Source organism: Taudactylus pleione, unplaced genomic scaffold, assembly GCF_031769625.1.
Source record: "Taudactylus pleione unplaced genomic scaffold, aTauple2 ptg000053l, whole genome shotgun sequence".
Classification (NCBI taxonomy): domain Eukaryota; kingdom Metazoa; phylum Chordata; class Amphibia; order Anura; family Myobatrachidae; genus Taudactylus; species Taudactylus pleione.
Window position 1 is genome coordinate 39449884 of NW_028284455.1, and position 22037 is coordinate 39471920.

Consider the following 22037-nt stretch of genomic DNA (forward strand, 5'->3'; position numbering starts at 1 on the left):
GTGGAATGAGCCCTCACAGAAGATGGAACCGGCAGGCCTTCATGAAGATAAGCTTCTGAAATTGCCATAAGGATCCAGGCTGCCAAAGTTTGCATTGAAGCAGGCCAACCCTTCTTACGGAAGCCATAGAGGACAAACAAGGCGTCCGACTTCCTAAACGAAGAAGTGCGGTCAATATAAATCCTTAAGGCCCGCACAACGTCCAAAGTGGCCTCACCCACTGAAAGGTCAGGTGAGTTAAAAGCCGGCACAACGATTTCCTTGTTGATATGAAACAGGGAAACAACTTTGGGAAGAAAATCAGGAAGAGTGCGCAGCACCGCCCTGTTCCCATGAAAAATCAAGAAAGGGGGTCTACAAGAGAGCCCCTAAATCAGAAACACGTCTGGCCAAAGCGATGGCCAGAAGGAAAACTGTTTTGGCTGTCAGCCATTTAAGATCCACTGAGCCCTCAGGACCACAGCCGGCGCCACCGGTGGAACAAATGGCGGCTGGATTTGAAGAACACCTTGCATAAAGGTGCGCACATCAGGGATTGTAGCAATCCTACGATGGAACCAGACAGGGCAGAAACCTGCACCTTCAAAGAAGCAAGGCGAAGCCCATGGTCTAGTCCCACCTGTAGGAAGACTAGCACTCTAGACAGACGGAACTCCCGAGGTGCATGACCTCTCGGTCGACACCATTGGAAGAACGTATGCCACACACGATGGTATATTCTTGCAGAAGACGGTTTCTGAGCTCTCAGCATAGTGCGTACTACAGAGCTGGAAAACCCCATGGACCTTAACATGGCCGTCTCAACAGCCATCAACTATCAACAGGAGCGTCCCTCCTTCCTGTTTGAATTTCCGGATTACCCGTGGAAGGGAAAACTGATGAAAGAGATAAGCAAACCAGAATGTCCACTGGACGCACAGAGCATCTACCAGAGCCACCTTTTCGTCTCTTGTGCGAGACCCGAACACCGGCAACTTGTTGTTGTGCCGTGACGCCATGAGGTAGATCTCTGGAAGACACCACCTGTCCACCAGAAGTTGAAAGACGTCCTGGTGCAGAGACCATTCCCCCGGATGAACGTCCTGGCGACTGAGAAAGTCGGCCTCCCAGTTTAGGACTCCCGGGATGAATACCGGTGATATGGCCGGGAGATTGCGCTCTGCCCAGATCAGGATGCGGGACCACCTCTACGAGTGCCGCCCGACTTCGGGTTCTTCCTTGCCGATTTATGTAGGCCACGGCGGTGGCGTTGTCCGACTGGACCTGCACGGGATGACCCTGGAGAACCCGATGGGCCTGCTGGAGAGCATTGAAAACGGCGCGGAGTTCCAATATGTTTATCGGAAGCTCCTTTTCCGCGAGTCCATCTGCCCTGGAACAAGTGTGGACCTGTGACTGCTCCCCAGCCCCGAAGACTGGCGTCCGTTGTCAATAGGACCCAGTTCGCCACCCAAAATGGACGACCCTTGTTGAGATTGGTCGTCTGCAACCACCAGGGACAGGCGAACCTCCGGAGTGAGCACCATCGTCTGGGATTTGAGACTGAGGCAGTCCATTCCATTTGGACAGGATCAATTGCTGCAGAGGTCTGGAGTGAAACTGGGCATATTCCACCATGTCGATTACGGACACCATGGAGCCCAGTAACCTCATCACCGAGTGAAGAGACACCCGGCGACTCTGCAGACAACTGCGCACCCTCAACTGCAAGGCAGAGATCTTTTCCCCCGTCACAAAGATCCGCTGCTGACGGGAGTCCAACAAGGCTCCGAGGTGCAGAATCCTGAGACGGGATCAGGGTGGAACTTTTGCCAGTTTATCAACCAGCCGTGCCGTTGCAGTACTGCAATCATCAGATCCAAATGGCGTAGAAGGAGCTCCGGAGATCCTGCTACCAACAGTAGGTAGTCCAGGTACGGCAACATGCGGACTCCCTGCAGCCGCAGGGAAGCCGCCATGACCACCATAACCTTGGTGAACACACGTGGTGCTGTCGCCAGGGCAAAAGGTAACGCCCGGAACTGGAAGTGATTGTTGCGGATCGCAAACCTGAGGAATTGTTGATGGCGCGAAAGAATAGGGACATGCAGGTAGGCGTCCTGTATGTCCAATGACACCATGTAATCCCCAGGTTCCAGCGCCAGAATGATGGACCGTAGGGTCACCATCCGAAACCTCGGCACCCGCAAGGACTTGTGCTTTGAGGTTGAGGATCGGACGGTACGGCCCATTGGGTTTCTGCACCAAAAACAGATTGGAATAGAAACCCAGGCCCCTCTGGGAGAAAGGAACAGGCACTATAACTCCAGCCTGGAGCATAGTGTGCAAAACCTTCCGCAGTTCCGTGGCTTTGTTCCGGTCTGATGGAAGACCCGTGGTGAAGAATCGGGACGGGGGCCTGTGCCGGAAGGAGAGGGCATACCCGTGAGAAACCACCTCGTGGACTCAACTGTCTGTCGTGGTGACCGACCAACACTGGGCGAACCGTAGCAGACGGCCTCCACTTTGGGATCCCCCAAAGGGAGGCCCGGACCGAAAGGCCGCAGGTTTGTCATCGGACTTAGGGGCCGGACGTCTGGTACTCCAGGCCTGCTTTCGGGGCTTGGCCGACTTCTTGGGGCCAGGACTGTGCTTTAGGCCTACCCTGGGCCCTGTAAGGCCGACGTACCTGAACTGGAAGGAACTGCAGCAGACGGGAGACATGCCGATTTGGCTGCCGCCAGCGTGGCTAGAATTTTGTCCAGATCCGGACCAAATAGGACTTCTCCATTAAAAGGCAATGCTTCCAGGCCCTTTTTGGAATCGGCGTCTGCCTTCCAAGATCACAACCATAAGGTGCGACGAGCCGCCACTGCAGCCGAAGATATCCGTGAGCTCAGGGTACTGATATCTAAAGCCGCTTCATTAATGTAAGTGGCCGAATCCGAGATTGCCTATCCACTCGATCTGTTCAGCCGAACAGTCGGAATCGAAAGACGCCTCTAAATTATCTGCCCAGCGCTCCATAGCTCTGGCTACCCAACAAATTGCCATAGACTTAGCGTCCGACTCTTTAGTATGGGGAGGTTCTTGGTCAGAAAGAACCAGAATCTCCCCATCATCGGACGTCCCGTCGTCATCTTCATAAGGAGCAGACAGAGACGCCACCGGCCGCTTGTGAGGCCGCAACACAGACTCCCCTTGTAACACGTCCGACAAATGCTGTACAGAGCTTATCAGCGAATTAACCCACGCAGGCTCCTGAGAGACCTGAGGAGGGGAAATCAGGAGACTGTGGGGTACTATCAATTGTCTCGGGAAACCCTGCATGGGTGACGACACCACTGACTGCTGGGACAATCCCATCTGTGGGAAGGCAGGCTGCGGAGCTAACTGGCCCACAAGGGTTGTAAGCGCTTTGGCGAAACAAGCCCAGGGCGGCTCCTGTACCGGAGCCGTGACAGTAATTGGCTGCGCCAATAAATAACACTGCCGACATAGCCCCTCCGCTATTGGTACCTTACACGTAGTACACAAAAGCTGGAGAGGAAAGTCACTCAGACATGATGGTAAGTATGTGACCCCTCTCACTGATACTTGTTAGTATAGTGGGAGAACCACCCTGCAAGCAGCGCACCGCAAGGGCTTTAGCAGAAGAACAGGGACAGTGAAAAGGCTGACAGTAGAAAGTGAAAGTACAGGCAGCAGACGCTAGCAGAAGTCACATACTATGCAAAGAAATCAATTCCTGCACTATCAGCGCTGATCCTCAACTACGCAGACACAGAGCCTGGTAGGACACAGCACTGCATACACAGACCTGAACCAACGGAGGAGAGGTATGCCGGGGGACCCAGACAGCGATGCCACCGATCTTCAGCGTCCAGCAGCACTCACCATGCTTCCAGCAAAAGATGGCCACCGAGGAGCAGAGAGGAGGCCGGCCGGGTGGAGGAGCGCTGCCACAGGGCCAGTCAGCAGAGCGGATAGGGCTGTGTTACAGGGAAGGCGCGCTCCCCTGGCATGCAATTAACCCCTGGGACGCCGCAGCGCTACCGCTCAGCTGCGGTCTGCTGTCCCAGGGGGGTAGTGGAAGCGCAGGTCCGAAACCTGGCTCCACACTGCAGCCAGTCCCCAGGGAGCCCCCTGCCTGGGGACTGTGGACCATGTGTTCAGCAGGGACCCACTACGGGACCCAGCTGCTTACCTGCTACCCCCTTGAATCCGGCCATGGTCCCAAACATGTGGGGTCACCGCTAGCTGTGACCCCAGATGCCTACCAGCATCCCCGGATCAGTACCGGCGTTCTGGTACCGGCGGGGGTGTAGGGAAGACAGCATGGACGTCAGCACTGACTGTCCATGCTGTACATCCAGATGAGCAGCCACAGCTGCTTGTAGAAAACTTCAGGGGCCAATTCTAGCCCCCCTCTAAGCAGGTGCATCCGACTCCGGCTGGGCACCAAACGAAACAGATGCCTTGGCTCGGGGACGGGGTATAGGAGGGAGACCCTAATGCATCCTGGGAGGCTGAAAACGTAACTCTATGGTGCCCAATGCCTGACGTCATCACCTATACCCCAAGGTATCCTGTGGATACCCTATGGACCCTGAAGTAGAAATAGAAGTGTTCATAGTTAATTTTTATCAATTAACAAAATGCAAAGTGAATGAACAGAAGATAAATCTAAATCAAATCAAGACAGGTACTTATCACGCAACACCATCAGGCAGGTGTCTGATTGGCTCCAAATTTATTCTGCACCAGGACAACGACCTCAAACATACAGACAATATCTTCAGCATAAAGAAGAACAAAGAGTCCTGGAAGTGATGATATGGCTCCTACAGAGCCCTGATCTTATCAAGTCTGTCTGGGATTACATAAAGAGGGATGTAGTTATGAGCCGCCGGTCTTAACCCAACGCTGGAAAGCTGACAAGGGACTGAAAGGCGACAAAATCCCAACGCTGGAATCTTGGAGGACAACAGCCCGAACGAGGCAAGCCCAGGGCGCCCTTAAGAGTTAGCCGTTAGGGGGTTAGGAAAGATGGCAGGGCTAGAGTTAGGTTTTGTGGGGGGGCGGGGGGTTAGAGATTAGGCACCCCTAGGGGGGAGGGCTAGGCACTAAGGGGGAGGGTTAGGTTTAGGCACAAAGGGGGGATGCCGCTGTCGGTATTGTGACAGGAGGCATCCCAACAACCGGCATTACATACAGATTCCTATAAAGAGACAGGATTTGAGCAAGCCTACATCCACAGAAGACCTGTGGTTCTCCAAGATATTTGGAACAACCTCCCTGCAGAGATCCTTCAAAAACTGTGTGCAAGTGTACCTAGAAGAACTGATGTTGTTTTGAAGGCAAAGGGTGGTCACACCAAATATTGATTCAGCCGCCAATAGGAGGCAGAAGCAATTAGCCAATCACGGCTCGCCGCATCATAGCCCCGCCCACTCGCGGCATCTTGTATTAGACGCCGCTGAGCGGGAAAGCAGTCCAGCGGAGACCTCCCGAAGGAGAGAAGCGTTCCGGCAGCCGCGGAAGAGGCCAGAAGACGCTGTGAACAAAAGACGACAGGAGGTGCCAGCTGAAAGAAGAGGTGGCGCTGCTGGCCAGGACGGGCCAGTGGCAGAAGAATGCGGCTGAGGACCGGAGAGGACTGCGGGGGTGAAAAGTGAAAGCCAATGAAGCTCCCTCCGCAGCCTCTTCCACTGTAGCAGGTAGGCCCTCTGTGAGGCCTACTATTAACCCCTCCCTAGACCACCAGGGTTGTCAGGCACTAGGCCAGTGGGGTAAATCAGGCAATAGACCTGTGTGCATATAGGCGGGAACAAAGCCCGGGCTACATAGGGGGCATTAGGCCCAATATAAGGTATCCCCCCCCCCCCCAAAATAGGAGTGACCTGGGTGTTTGGCCCAGGTCACTAAAAGGCAAATAGGTGGGCCACCCCAAGCATGTGGGGTAGTGTGTGCAAGGTTTTGGTTTGGGATGATGGTCTGGCTCCTATATTTTTAAGCTGGCTACTATATTTTAGATATTTTTGTCGAACCCTGGTCTACACCCATAGGGAAGAGCCCAGGTCCTGATGGATTTACTATTTCTCACTATAAACTGTTCCAAGCTCACATGGCACCTCTTATTACAGGCGTTTAATGAAATTGATATGAAGAATTTATCCACTCAATGTTTGAAGACCATGTCACAGTGCTCCCTAAGCAGGGCAAGGATACAACTCTGTGCTTGAGCTACCGATTGATGCCTTTGTTCAAATTACATGCTAAAGTGTTGGCAAACAGTCTGAAACCCTTAATACTCTCATTCATGGTGACCAGGCAGGGTTTAACTGGACAGGAAGCAAAAGACAATAAAAATTCCACGACCCTGATATCAACAGATGCTGAAAAGGCCTTTGATAGAAAAGATCTGCAATTTAAGGATGGTGTGCTCTGACATGAATGTGGGACGAGTGAACCTGGCGTGGATATTGGCATTATATGGAAACCTTATGTTAGAATCAAGTTTAACTGGGTATTATCCGCACCATTTCAGATCTTAAACGGTACTCAACAGGGGTGCCCACTCCAGAGGTTTGGTTCTTCAACAAATGTCAAAATTAAAACAAAGTCTTTTACACTTAAACTCAACACCCATGAGTCTGTGATGAGGGGCCTACAGTCAGCCTTTCCAACTGGCACCCAACCCATATGCAGTATTTAGTCATACAGTTAAAAAAATATTAGGGACTTAAATTTTCTAGACCTCATTTCGAACCGTAGAAAGGGACCATCAAACCTGGCATCCTAAAAAAAAAAAATCCTGGTTAGGGAGGGTAAATATAAAGATGAGTGTCCTTCCAAGGATTTCGTATTGCTTACAATACCCATCGGTATCCGACCATCTTTCTTTCGTACTATCCAGAAGGACGTTCTGTATTTCTGTATTTTATTTGGTTTATAGATCTATCTATCTATCTATATATATTTGCAAATTTGGAAAAAGTTAAGGGTTTCATCTCCAATCTTCTTCATAATTTACCCTTTGAGCTCAGCTATGCATAATACTGACTTCCCTCCGGGCTTAGTAGCCCGTGCCAATGCTGCATTGGAGATCCCAAAGTATTTTGAGATTATGCCAACAGGTTTACTCAGAGGGCCTGAGGTCCTTCTCCCCTTTACAAGAGGAACTAGATTTACCCCAGTCAGAACATTGGTCCTATAGATGTATCCTCGCACATCTTTGCTACAGTCTCGCCAAACAGCCCCTCTCGGCGCACCAGGTCCTGTGAGATTGCTTGCGGTGGGTGTCTTTTTGCAGAAAATGCATCTATGTCGCAATGCGACTGGGAACGCACCAGGAGACTACTGATTTTGACACACTCTGAAACGGCACTCTTTTCCACGCAAAGTTCCCTTTACACACATCGCAGGGTTGCATTTTTCAGCAAAAAAAAGCCTAATGCTAGTAGAGTTGTACGGGACCTGGCAGCTCACTCACGCCACCATGCCGAACTGCGTGGCGTATTGTGGACAGATTTAGGAAAACTGTACATGCAAAGTAATCAAAGTTAACAGAGTGAGACTACTATTTAGGTCACGCTATCTTTGAGGGGCTTTGTAATCAAAAGGGACCCCCATTATTTATAACTTATTGGACAGTGCCTTGTTTCCTTGCCCAAGTTTACTGAGGCGTTGAATAAATATTTGAATGCCCAGCTTTTTGATAAACATTGGTTTAAATGTGTTTCAATATTTACATGTTTTGTCTCAAAGCATGTCTGTTCTTGAAACACTGATAGGGGTATTCAATATGGGAGCGAAAACATCGTTTTTGCGTTAATATCGCACTTTTGACGTCATTATCGCAGGTTTGACTTTTACACCGTATTCAATTTCAAAGACTTATCGCAGGTTCGAAAAGTCTTTGCCAAAAAACGGGGATAACTTTTCACCATTGATTAGGTGTCGAAAAAAAGTGCAGAATTGGGGTTTAGGGGTGCAGGCTTAAAAAAAATAGCATGCACCCCTGGGAATGACATTTAAAAGACAACTGTCAAAAAAAAAAAAAATAGGGACACCCCCCCAAAAAAAAATTGGGGTGAAAAAAAAAAAAAAAAGGGGGGGAAAAAATTGTTTAAAAATAGGGAAATAGGTTCAGGGTTATTCTGCAAGTATGCGGCAGGAGTTTTCTAGAATAGATTTATAGCGGCACGTGCACAATTGCAGAATTTTTAAAAACTTACTTTAGGGACTTAAAAATATGCTAGTACCCATTTTCATGTACCCCAAATTTGATGGGACCACTAAAAAAAAAGCGAAAAAATTAACCTAAGTGCTCTTCTGCATCACTTCTTCAATGTCGGGAAAAAACACCTGCTGCGGCTATTTAAATCCCCGACTTTCAATTACAGGCTAAAACGGGGGTACCCATAGTGATCCCCCATGTTTTTACAACTTTAGGGGGGTCCTACAATTTTTTTTAAGGAAAAATTCGTAACTTTACGCAAATCCAACTTCGGAGTCACCCGTTTTTGTTAATTTCATATTAAATACGGGGATAAGCAGGCGCGCGCCCGATACTTTAACGCAGGTAAAAACTCCGATATGAAACGTAAACTTCAACAGCGAAGTTTACTTCATCTCCAATCTATTTTGGAGATGAAGTAGCAGTATGGGATCTCCCCTACATATTTGGTGGCTCTGCGTCTGACTTCCTTTTGGTCCCAACTTATTCAGCCATCAAGAGATATCGTGGGCCTGCTCCCCCACTGGCTCTCAGTCAAAAGTGCCCATTATGCAGTGTCCCCTGTATTTGTGCCCTTTATACAGTGCCCCCTGTAGTTTAGCTTTGTCCTTATGCAGTGCCCCCAGGCTGGCCCCTTCATGCAGTGCCCCCAGGCTGGTCCTGGTCCTAGCCCTTACCTTTACTTGATGGCCGCTCTCCCCCTCGCCGCTGCCTCGCGCTGAGTGGATCTAACTAGATCCAGCAGGCGCGCGGGGCAGGCTCCACACGTTGCGGGTGACGTCATGATGTCACCCGCGCAGTGCATCACTGGGAACAGAATCTGTATGAAATTCCCGGCAGCGCCTGGCCGACCAAAGCAGAGTTCCCCGCAGCAGAAGCACGACAGCGGCGGAAATGGCGATTGTCGATAGATAAGTATTGACTAACCTAACCCTTCTTAGGGGTGCCTAACCCTAACCCCCCCCCTCCAGTGCCTAACCCTAACCCCCCCCCCTTCCCCGCTGCCTAAACCTGTCCCCCCCTGGGGGGGGGGGGTACCTAACCCCAAGTCCCCCGCGGGTGCCCTAAACCTAACCCTCCTCCACCGCGGCAGTCCGCTCGATCGGGATGCTGGACGCCGGTCTCCCGGCGTCAGGGAAATGTCAGGCGTCTACATCTAGACACACGGCATTTCACCCCCGCCGGGTTACGACAGTCGGGAAGCCAGTATACCCTGGGAACGTTGGCCTCTTAAGTGATCGGAGGCTTCTTTAGCCTCCAGTCCCTTCAGAGGCCAGCATTCCACAGCGGGGAAAAGTGCTGGGCAGCAGGCTGTTTCTGCCGGGCGATGCGCCCGCAGAAAACAGCCTGGGGAGAACACTGTAAACAGTTTGTTAAAACAGTTTGTCCATTTTCTGGCATTTGGAAGCAAATTGCTGATTGTCATTTGCTTTCATACCTTACCAGATTTTCATTCCAACCAATCAACTAGTTGGATGGACAGAAAATCTTTAGGCGTGTACCCAGCCTAACATGCGCAACTAAAGGAGACTAGGTCAGGTAAACCCTTCCTCCAAAGGCTCTGCCCAGCAGCCGACAGCTTTAGGCACCCGAACCAATGCAAGGGCTGGACAAACCAGAGCATCCGCTTTAACAAATGGAAATTTTCTAGCTTCCTATCCGTAGGGTCTTTGAAGGATGCCATGTTAGGGATAGGAAGGAGGGATGACCTAATAAGACTAGTAATGTGGGCATCCACTGGGGGAGGAGACTCCCACTTTGCCCTATCTGCAGCTGAGAGAGGGTAAAAGGTAGCAATACACTTGGAAACCTGAAAGCGCCTATTAGGGTGAGTCCATGCTGCCTCCAATAGAAGGTCTTCTAGCTGCAGTGAAGACAGAAATTCCGTAACGGTCTTCTTCTGCCTCTTAAAAACAAGTGCCTTGGATCTATGAGATTGCTCAGAGTCTCTACTAGTAGAATAGATTTTACTGCTCTAAGAGATACGTCTACTGGGGATATAGCCTCCTCTGGGACAGAAAAACTCAACATCAGCGGTAATGGAAGCACTGGCCTTGTCACATAAAAGACACCTGGGTTTAGGGAGGGGGTAAGGGTAGATAGCAGCTAGGGCAGTACTGGGGGAAAGAAGGGGGTTAGCAGCAGGCAGTACTGGGGGTAGGGAGGGGGTAAGGATAGATAGCAGCTGGGGCAGTACTGAGGGGGGGCAAGGGTACATAGTAGCTAGGGCAGTACTGAGTGGCAAGGAGGGAGTTAAAGGCTAGCAGTACTGGGGGTAGGGAGGAGGCAAGGACAGATAGCAGCTGGGGCAGTACCGGGCTTAGGGAAGGGGGTAAGGGTAGATAGCAGCTAAGGCAGTACTGGGGGCAAGGAGGGGGTTAGCAGCAGGCAGTACTGGGGGTAGGGAGGGGTAAAGATAGATTGCAGCTGGGGCAGTACTGGGGGGCAAGGGGGGTTAGCTGCTTACTTTTGAGTGATGTCCCATGGACTGTGGGGAGAGGCCGTCATGCTCAAAAGTCTGTAGCCTGTGAATCATCACATAATAGGAGGTGGGGTGCAAATGCCGGCAGCCAGACAGAGGAACTTGAAGCTGCAGGGCAGATGGAGGTACAGTGGGCTGGACAGTGGTGCACTGACAGTGTCACCTGCCCGGGACTCCGGTGCTGTTGAGGTGGCTGGGGTTCAGCACAATTTAAGGTCTCAGTAGCGGCTGCCCTGTGTGACCAGACAATGCCGGGCCATTTATAATGCATCCGCGAATCAAATAGACAGTGCCCTCCAGGAGACTGCTTACTGGAGAGAGGCACCAGTACCAACAATCACAACTGGCTGCCTGCAATAATAACCTAGCGGCCGCCGGGGTGGGAGGGAGAGTTGGGCAGAGTGGAGACTGAGTAGGCTGGCCAGTGCCCTGGACCCCAGGGCTGCTGCCGGTGGCTGGGGGGAGGTCATCACAAGTCAAATGCCCAGGTGCGACCACACTGGAACAGCCCTTGAACAGACCCTGCGTGACCAGACACTGCGGAGCAGATTACAATACAGGCAGTCCCCCGCCAGAGTTAGCTTACCTGAGAGGAGAGCTGTAGCAGACCCCAGCGGCAGCCCGCGATAACCTCTTAGCAGCCGCCGGAGGGGTAGGAGGCAGAGGGAGGTGCTCGGCAGGGCTCGGGCGGCGATTGGACAAGAAAACTGCCGGCTGTGAATGGTTGGGGAGTCCCACAGTGCCTGTAGCGCATAAAAACAAGCTATAGCGCGTATTTTGTGAACCCTGGGCAGTGTCAGCATATATTAGGACTAAATTTACTGGAGCTGACTCACTGCTGCAAGGGATGTTCCCCCCAGTGACCAGAAACAGCAGGTACATAGAGACAAGTAAAAGTACAATTACTTGCATACACAGACCACTCAATGCAGAAATGTGATCTAATGAAGCTCAGCAAACTGGCCTAAATTAGCAGGAAGAAGCAGTTTATCTAGCGCAGCTGCTAGGAGCAGGCTATGAGAGGAGACCGGAGCCCAGCTCCTCTCCCCAACCACGAGACAGGCAATGAGGTAAAATGGCCACTCAGCGTTCAGCAGGAGGAGAGGGGAGAATCTAGCTCGAGGCTTACTGGCCACAGATGGAAAGTGCACCCCAGGGTTAGGGGAGGGGCTAACAGGGAAACGCCTGCTCTCCCTGTCTGGCATAACCACAGGGAACATGGCCGCCGCTGCTATTAAGCAGCCCCCTGCTCCATATTACATTCCTGGTGGTCTAGTGGGAAGCGTAGGAGACCGGGAGTCCCCACTGCTGCCAGCACCATTCGAGTTTTCCTGCTCCAGTAAAAGCCACGAGCCTGTGGCTCTCTGCATGCAGGGAGCCGCCTTACCTTGTCCCCGCTGAGCGCCAGCTGCGGCTTGCAGCTCCGTATGTGTAGGAGTCCGCGGCAAAAAGTCACTGACCTAGTCACCAGTGCTGCGGTGGGAGTGTGAGCTCCTATAGGACACCTTACACTGCCCACTCGGTAAAAAGTATTAAATAAATCAACTGCGGGGGATCACCTAAAGCAGCCCTCCTATAAACTGGTGCCCAGCTCCTGCCAGCACCAAACTCAAACTGAGGTCCAGTGGCTAGGGGCAGGGTACAGAGGAGAGAGGAGCCTAGGCTTGTGGGTCATTTTCATTAAGTATTTGGTGCCCAGACTCTCCTCTCCAGGCTACACCCCAGTGTTATCCCCGTGCCCCCTAGTGGAGGAAGAAGAAATAAGGATTTAAAAAGAAATCCTTTTCTTCAAGTTGTCTGTTTGATATACAAACTTGCGTGCCAGAGACCTAGGACTGCTGAAAAAGTTAATGCTGGCTATGATAGAAAAGATATCAGGACACACAGTGCATGCCCATGCAGACCTCAGTCCACCACCAAAAGCACCTACAACAGGCACATGAGCGTCATAACTAGACCATGGAGTAATGGAAGAAGGTGGCCTGGCCCGATGAATCATGTGGGCAGATGGGTGCATGTGTGTCATTTCCCTGGGCAAGAGATAGCACCAGGATGCACTATATGAAGGAGGCAAGCCTGCAGAGGCAGTGTGATACTCTGGGTAATGTTCTGCTGGAAACCTTGGGTCCTAGAAATAATGTTGAATTTACTTTGACACGTACCAACTACCTAAACATTGTTGCAGATGAAGTACACACCTTCACAGCAACGATATACCTTGATGGCAGTGGCCTCTATCAGCAGGATAATGCACCGCCACACTGCAAAATTTGTTCAGGAATAGATTGAGAGATATTAGAGTTCAAAGTGTTGACTTGTCCTTCAAATTTCGCAGATCTTAATCAGATCGAGAACGTGTGGGATATGCTGGAAAAACAATTCTGAGCCATGTAAGCCCCACTTCGCAACTTGAGTCCCTGGAAGTGTTGGGACATTCAGGATGAGATGGATGACAGAAAGGAGGGAGATAGGTCTGAGCAAAAGACGTAAATTTGGGCATCGTCAGCATAGGTTGTAGGCAACATCAAGGGAACCTATAAACTCACCAAGTGAAGACTGGGACTGAGCGAAGAGAAACCAGCAAAGGATAGAACCTTATGGGAAAGGGAAGCAAAGGGAAGGTGGAGGAGGGTGTAGATACGGAGGAGTGGTTGAACAAGTAGGAAGCAAACCAGCAGAGAGTAGAGTTGCCAAGCACAATGGAGTGAAGAGTTTTATGTATTAATTGATCCGGGGAAGCTACAGGAGTGATAAAGTGTTGGTATTGTTCTTGAAGTTTGGACTATATGCACAATAGAATTAACATGTACAGTAACATGCAACCAGTACTGGTAGTGACAATTTAGTGTTCCCGCTAGGCTGTTTTTGCGGGGCACCCCACCCTGCCCTTTTAGCAGCGCCCCACTAAAACAGCCTGCCCTCTGCCTTTCCCACCCGCAAGACGCAGTATCCTGCAGGTGGGAAAAGTTGCAATGACCGCAGATGAGTTGCCGTGCGTATGTGCAGAATGTTACTTAACTCTCTACAGGCAGCAGAAGAACACAAGCTTTCAGGAAAGACTTACCCTATTTGCAATGAGTGAAGCCTAAGGCCGCTGTAGTCAACTTCTTTTTGCTCAAACTCTTTCCACTCATCATCAACCTAAAAAGAATTAAAAAAAAAAAAAAAAAAAACCACAGAAGTTAAGCAAAATCTTTACACAACTAAAGACCACAACAAAAGCATGGTAGGATACAAAGGGCGGAATTCAATTCTTTTCATCCCCTATCGCGCCCGACGGAGCAATTCTATTCTTGCTCCTGTCGGGCACGATCAGCTGCCAAGCGCTACATTTCAGCTCACACCCCCTGGGGGATGAGAGCTGAAATGTGCGAAAAGTGACATGTTTGGGCGCCCAAACATCACTTTTCGCGATCGCGCCCAGCACTTTGGTCGGGTTTAGCTGCTTTACGCGGCTAAACCTGACCTCTATGGGCGCGATCAGCGTGAAAAGCTGGCACAATTGCAAAGCGGCCCGCGATCTCCTGTCACTTTAGACGAGAGATCCGGGCCGCAAAATCAATTGAATTCCGCCCAAAGCTTGCAGAAGACCTACATAGGATAGCACAGATCCACAGCAGTACAAGTAATCTAAGCTCTCTACATGTCAAGTCACTGTCTGCCTCTTTAATTAGTGGAGCATCTCCACCCTACATTGTAGTCTTCTGCAAAAGAACATGAGCATTTAGTTTCCCATAAAAACTCCAATTATAGAGCTGTGAGAATACATGCAATAACCGAAGGTAAAGCTGCAGTGCACAGCTAAAATTTATAGTTACCACTTTTTAAAAGGCGCAAATGTCAAACAAGCAAGATATTTTGTCTTAATTCCTGTTGAAGTTAGCATTTTTGTAAAGAAATAACTGTCTATAGAACCACCTCTAGGCACAATATGTAACTGTTGGTCACTTGCTGGCATTAGGCTGCAAAAGAAAGGAAGAGTTTGGACTGTGCAATGTTTTACTTTGTGTATTGCACATTTAATGGAAGAAAGAATATTTGCATTTATGTAATGAAAGCACACAAGCTGTTTTTTTTTTTTGCACATTTACCCTTCACACTTTCAATCTCTATATATCTTTAGCCAAGCTTGTGTCAGGGCATGTTTTAACACATTAAGGCATTCCTGTTCGTTTCTCATGTCCCTTCTATAGCAAACCAGTAACAAACTATTTGGGAATTGTGTGTTTAGGCAGCTAGGGTTACAGGGTATCAAATGATTCACCATCGATAGTCTCCATTGATTTGCTATCTGTACTTTACTTTGATGGCAGGAGACCATAAACCATCGATGAGTATACTTGAATGTGGTGGACCAATGACAGAAGGAAGGTGGGGCACATCACAAAGTACTGCACAATTGGGAAAAAAAAAAAAAAAACAGAACAGCGTCACCACTAATAGGTCATCACTAAAAGGTAAGGTGCAAAGGTAGCAAAACCATCAACCACAAGTGGCTAACCATCGATGGTCGAAGGCCATTCCTAGCTGCAGTTCAAGAAATGGGATGCAACTATACATAATTAAAAAAAAAAAAAAATAATTGAAGTTAACAGAAACCTTATGAAAATGGAAGACAATCTGGAAGAAAATGCTATTAAAGTGTTCGATAGTCATGATTACAAAGCTCTTTAGTAACTCACCTTTCATTAACATTCCCATAGTATACTATAATAATATCAGAAGTCTGTGTTCAAGACTTTGACTGCTAGTTTAGGCTAACCCACATGCCAGCGCATGACAGGTCTACACTTGTAAAGGTTTATGTCAACTTTCTTAACCAAACTGGATTTTAGGAAAATCGTTGCAGCCCATGAAGACTTGCACTAAATTTGTTTTGCAATAGTGTGGCTGTGGAATGGTACCAATCAGTAAATAACACCATTTTACTTTCTAAAATTGCAGGGGCAAAAATATATATGCCTACATATGTTATATATCCCAGATTAAAAAGGGACACCATATATTTCCTGAATAAAAACTAGTAGATATCCAAGGGCTGAATTGTGCACCCGTTTCTCACAGCCATGTCTAAAAAGTGGGACGGGGGGGGGGGGGGGTTTGGGAAGGGGGATGGGGGTGTGCGAGTTGGAGAACCAATCACAAGCAGGATATCAGCAGCAACCTGGGTGAGGCAGCCTTTAGGCAGCTACAGAGCTCAGGGGGAGATACTGAAGAACTCATCAGCTATGAAGCCAGGCCATGGATGAAGGGAAAGTCCTGGGGACAGATGCTGGTTTGTTCTTTGTGTCAAATTATGATGGGACCCAGAAACAGAAGTACCCAAAATAATAATTTGATGTGTCCCTAGGTTTCCAAAAAAATATGAGATATGGTAAGAACTTGCCCTTGTTATCTCTATTTCTACGAAGTCCATAGGGTTCCACAGGATACCTTGGGGTATAGGTGTGACGTCAGTCGCTGGGCACCATAGAGTTAAGCTTTTCAGCCTCCCAGGATGCACTAGGGTCCCCCTCCTATACCCCGCCCCCGAGCCAAGGCACCTCAGTTAGTTATCAAGCCATAGGCCGGAGGAGGAGAAGAAAGAGAAAAAAAAGATCTGGACACATACAAGAATCACATTCTCACCAGAGGGAGACGGAAAACCGGTGACCAGAGCAAAGCCCATCTGCAGCACAGGTGCGACAGGGCGGGAGTCCTGTGGAACCCTATGGACTTCGTAGAAATAGAGATAACAAGGGTAAGTTCTTACCATATCTCATATTTTCTACTTCAGGGTCCATAGGGTATCCACAGGATACCTTGGGGATGTCCCAAAGCAGTATCCTTTAAGGGTGGGGACGCTCCTCTGCAGAAAGGAGAATCCGCCGCCCGAAGGAAGCATCCTGAAAGGCGAAGGTGTCAAACCTGTAATACCTCACGAAGGTATGGACAGAGGACCACGTAGCAGCCTTGCAGATCTGAACTGCCGAGGCACCACGTCGAGCTGCCCACGAAGGACCCACAGACCTAGTGGAATGAGCCTTCAGAGAAGGAGGAACCGGTAGGCCTTCATGAAGATAAGCTTCAGAAATAGCCATACGGATCCAGGCTGCCAAAGTTTGCCTCACCCACGGAAAGACCCGGTGAGTTAAAGGCCGGAACAACGATTTCCTCGTTAACATGCAACTGGGAAACAACTTTGGGAAGAAACTCGGGCCGAGTGCGGAGTACTGCCCTGTTCCCATGAAAAACCAAGAAAGGGGGTCTACAAGAAAGAGCCCCTAACTCAGAAACACGTCTGGCCGAAGCAATAGCCAGAAGGAAAACAGTCTTAGCCGTTAGCCATTTAAGATCCACTGAGCCCAGTGGTTCAAACGGCGGTCCTTGGAGAGCCCTCAGGACCACAGCCAAATCCCAAGGCGCCACAGGTGGAACAAAGGGCGGCTGAATGCGGAGAACACCTTGCATAACCGGAACCTGTACCTTCAAAGAAGCAAGGCGAAGCCCATGATCTAGTCCTGCTTGCAGGAAGGCGAGAATCCGAGACAGACGAAACTCCCGCGGTGCATAACCTCTCGGTCGACACCACTAGAAGAACGTATGCCACACGCGATGGTATATCCTCGCGGAAGACGGTTTCCGAGCTCGCAACATGGTACGCACCACAGAGCTGGAAAACCCCCGGGACCTCAGCATGGCCGTCTCAACAGCAACGCCGTCAAAGACAGCAGAGTCAGGTCCGGGTGAAGACAAGGACCCTGAGACAGAAGGTCCGGTCGTAGCGGCAACCGCAGAGGACTGTCCACGGACAGATCCTGAAGGTCTGAGAACCAGTGCCGTCTGGGCCACGCAGGAGCTATCAACAGGAGCGTCCCTCCTTCCTGTTTGAATTTCCGGATTACCCGTGGAAGAAGGGAGACCGGAGGGAACAGGTATGCGAACCTGAACGTCCACCGGACGGACAGAGCATCCACCAGAGACGCCCCTTCGTCTCTTGTGCGAGACCCGTACGCCGGCAACTTGTTGTTGTACCGGGACGCCATGAGGTCGATCTCTGGAAGACCCCACCTGTCCACCAGTAGTTGAAAAACGTCCGGGTGCAGGGACCATTCTCCCGGATGAACGTCCTGGCGACTTAGAAAGTCCGCCTCCCAATTTAGCACTCCCGGGATGAAGACCGCTGATATGACCGGAAGATTGCGCTCCGCCCACACCAGGATCCGAGAGACCTCTACGAGAGCCGCCCGACTGCGAGTTCCTCTTTGCCTGTTTATGTAGGCCACGGTGGTAGCGTTGTCAGACTGGACCTGCACCGGGTGACCCTGGAGAAACCGATGTGCCTGCTGGAGAGCATTGAAGACCGCACGGAGTTCCAAGATATTTATTGGAAGCTCCGCTTCTGTCGGCATCCACCTGCCCTGGAACAAGTGTGGACCCGAAACTGCTCCCCAGCCCCGAAGACTGGCGTCCGTTGTCAACAGGACCCAATTTGGAACCCAGAACGGACTTGTTGAGGTGGGTCGTCTGTAACCACCACGCAAGGGACAGGCGAACCTCCGGGGTGATCACAATCGTCTGGGACTCCAGAGACTGAGGCAGCCCGTTCCACTTGGACAGGATCAGGTGCTGCAGAGGTCTGGAGTGAAACTGGGCGTATTCCACCATGTCGAACACCGACACCATGGAGCCCAGTAACCTCATCGCCGAGTGTAGGGACACCCGGCGGCTGTGCAGACAACTGCACACCCTTGACTGTAAAGCAGAGATCTTGTCCTCCGTCACGAAGATCCTTTGCTGTCCTGAGTCCAATAAGGCTCCAAGATGCAGAATCCTCCGAGACGGGATTAGAGTGGACTTCTGCCAGTTGATTAGCCAGCCGTGCCGTTGCAACAGTGCAATGGTCAGGTCCAAGTGGCGTAACAGGAGCTCTGGAGATCCTGCCACCAATAAGAGGTCGTCCAAGTACGGCAACATGCGGACTCCCTGCAGCCGCAGAGAAGCCGCCATGACCGCCATCACCTTGGTGAAAACACGTGGTGCTGTCGCCAGGCCAAAAGGTAACGCCCGAAACTGGAAGTGGTCGCTGCGGTTTGCAAACCTGAGGAACTGTTGATGGCGCACAAGAATAGGGACATGCAGGCAGGCGTCCTGTATGTCCAATGACACCATGTAGTCCCCAGGTTCCAGCGCCAGAATGATGGACCGTAGGGTCTCCATCCGAAACTTCGGAACCCGCAAAGACTTGTTGAGTGCTTTGAGGTTGAGAATCGGACGATACGACCCATTGGGTTTCTGTACCAAAAATAGATTTGAATAGAAACCCTGGCCCCTCTGGGAGAATGGAACAGGCACTATAACTCCAGCCTGGAGCATAGTGTGCAATACCTTCCGCAGCTCCGTAGCCTTGTTCCGGTCAGATGGTAGACCCATGGTGAAGAATCGAGCCGGGGGTCTGTGCCGGAAGGAGAGGGCGTATCCGTGGGAAACCACCTCCAGAACCCAAGTGTCTGTCGTAGTGGCCGACCAACACTGGGCGAACTGCAGCAGACGGCCTCCCACCCTGGGATCCCCCAAAGGTAGGCCCGGACCGTCAGGCCGCAGGCTTGTCATCTGGCTTGGGAGCCGGACGTCTGGTACTCCATGCCTGCTTCCGGGGCTTGGCCGATTTCTTAGGGCCAGCCTGTCGAGGAAACGACTGTGGTTTGGGCCTGCCCTGGGCCCTAGATGACCGAAAGGACGATGGCCCAGAACCCGAAGGAGCAGCGGCCGACGGGAGACAAGCCGATTTGGCTGCCGCCAGCGTGGCCACAATCTTATCCAGATCCGGACCGAAGAGAACTTCTCCGGTAAACGGCAACGCCTCCAGACCCTTTTTGGAATCTGCGTCCGCCTTCCAGGATCGCAGCCACAAGGTGCGACGAGCCGCCACCACTGCTGAAGAAATTCTAGACACCAGAGAACTAATGTCTAGGGCCGCCTCGTTGATATAAGTGGCCGAATCACAGAGATTACCAATCAACTCCGCCTGTTCGGCCGGACAGTTGGAATCAAAAGAAGCCTCTAATGAATCCGCCCAGCGCTCCATCGCTCTGGCAACCCAGCAAATGGCCATAGCCGGCCGTGCTGCCCCCCCCCACAAGGGAATAAGCGGACTTCAGGCAGATCTCCACCTTGCGGTCCGTAGCATCCTTAAGGGAGGACATAGATGGCATCGGCAATGTGGCACTACGGACAAGACGGGTCACGTGAGAATCCACCTGTGGAGGGGATTCCCACTTTGCAAAATAATTATCCGCGAACGGATAAGCCACCGCCAGGCGTCTCTGCGGCTGGTATCTTTTGCCAGGCTGTTTCCACGCCTCCTCTAAATGGTCCACCAACTGACCCGAAAGAGGAAAGACTGTGGCATCGCCCTTCACATCTTTGAAAAAGGCATACTTAGATCTAGCCGCCGGGGGAACTTCGTCCTCAATCACCAAGGCTGTGCGGACCGCCCGAATAAGTCCAGGAATATATACTTTGGACTTAGCATCAGCGTCCTTAGTATGGAGAGGTTCCTGATCGTAAGGATCCAGAACCTCCCCATCAGACGTCCCCTCGTCATCCTCATAAGGAGCCGACAGAGACGCCACCGGCCGTTTATGCGGCCGCATCACAGACTCCCCTTGCAACACATCCGACAAGTGCTGTACAGAACTTGTCAGGGAGTTAACCCACGCTGGCTCCTGAGAAACCGGGAGCGAGGAAATAGGGAGACTGTGGGGTACCACCAATTGTCGTGGGAAACCCTGCATGGGTGACGACACCACTGACTGCCGGGATAAACCCATCGGTGTAAACGCGGGCTGCGGAGCTAACTAGCCCACTAAGGCTGTAAGCGCCTGAGCGAAACAAGCCCAGGACGGCTCCTGTACCGGTGCTGTATCCGTAAGAGGCCGCGCCATGGACAAACACTGCCGGCAAAGGCCCTCCGCGCTACCCTCCCCCTCCGCTAACGGTACTTTACACATAGTACACTGTAGCCGGAGGGGAAAATCACTTTCGGACACGATGGCACCACGTATGTGACCTCTCTCACCAATTATATCTTAAATAGGCGAGAGACCACCCTGCAGCACCGCACCGCAAGGGCTTAGCAGAAAGAACAGGGGCAGTAATAAAGCTGACAGTTTAGAGAAAAGTTACAGGCAGCAGCGCTAGCACAGTCACATACAATGCAAAGAAATATCAATTCCTGCACTAACAGCGCTGATCACTCAACTACGCAGACACAGGGCCTGGTAGGACACAGCGCTGCATACACAGACCTGACCACAGCGGAGGAGAGGTATGCGGGGGGACCCAGACCACGATGCTTCCTTCCAGGCGTCCAGCAGCGTTCACCATGCGTTCTGGAGAAGATGGCCGCGGAGAGGAGGCTGGCCTGGGGGAGGAGCGCTGCCACAGGACCAGTCGGCAGCGTGCAGAGAGGGCTGTGTGCAGCGGGGGAGGCGCCGGCTGTGAGACAGGGAAGGCGCGCTCCCCTGGCATGCATTTAACCCCTGGGACGCCGCAGCGCTACCGCTCTGCTGCGGTCCGCTGTCCCAGGGGGTAGTGGAAAGCGCAGGTTGGTCGCCTGGCTCCACGCTGCAGCCAGTCCCCAGGGAGCCCCCTGCCTGAGGACTTAGGACCATGTGACCAGCGGGGACCCACCGCGGGACCCCGCTGCTTACCTTTGTCCCCCTTGGATCCGGCCATGGTCCGGAACATCTGGGGTCACCGCTAGCTGTGACCCCAGATGCTCACCAGCATCCCCGGATCGGTACCGGCGGGGGTGTAGGGAAGACAGCATGGACGTCAGGACTGACTGTCCATGCTGTACATCCAGATGTGCAGCCACAGCTGCACTGAAGAAAGCTTCAGGGGCTCTTCTAGCCCCCACTCCGACAGGTGCACCCAACTCCGGCCGGGCACCAAACTAAACTGAGGTGCCTTGGCTCGGGGGCGGGGTATAGGAGGGGGACCCTAGTGCATCCTGGGAGGCTGAAAAGCTTAACTCTATGGTGCCCAGCGACTGACGTCACACCTATACCCCAAGGTATCCTGTGGATACCCTATGGACCCTGAAGTAGAAATTATGAACTTGACCACTGCTCTGTGTGAAGTCATAGCTATGAGGTGGATCAAATGACTGTCGTTTCTTGGCACCCATATGGTTTCCGTATTTGAGAGTGGATCAGCCACCACAAATTTGTTTTAATTAGTACTGCCATATATAAAAAGGTCTATTTTGACTGGTCTACCAATTCTAGCATTTTTTTTTAGCACACTAACATAAGCTGCAGCTTGGGGACAGCTTTACAGTAGCCATCA

The 22037-nt window shown here is 51.3% G+C and overlaps 1 protein-coding gene across 1 annotated transcript in view; it reads right to left on the bottom strand.

Moving 5' to 3' along the window:
* CDV3 (CDV3 homolog) overlaps positions 1–22037 on the bottom strand; it is a 30470-nt gene that overhangs the window by 4626 nt on the left and 3807 nt on the right. Inside the window, exon 2 of the mRNA XM_088462809.1 lies at positions 13768–13844. Within this exon, the coding sequence (XP_088318935.1) occupies positions 13768–13844 (77 nt within the window). The remainder of the gene's footprint in view (positions 1–13767; positions 13845–22037) is intronic.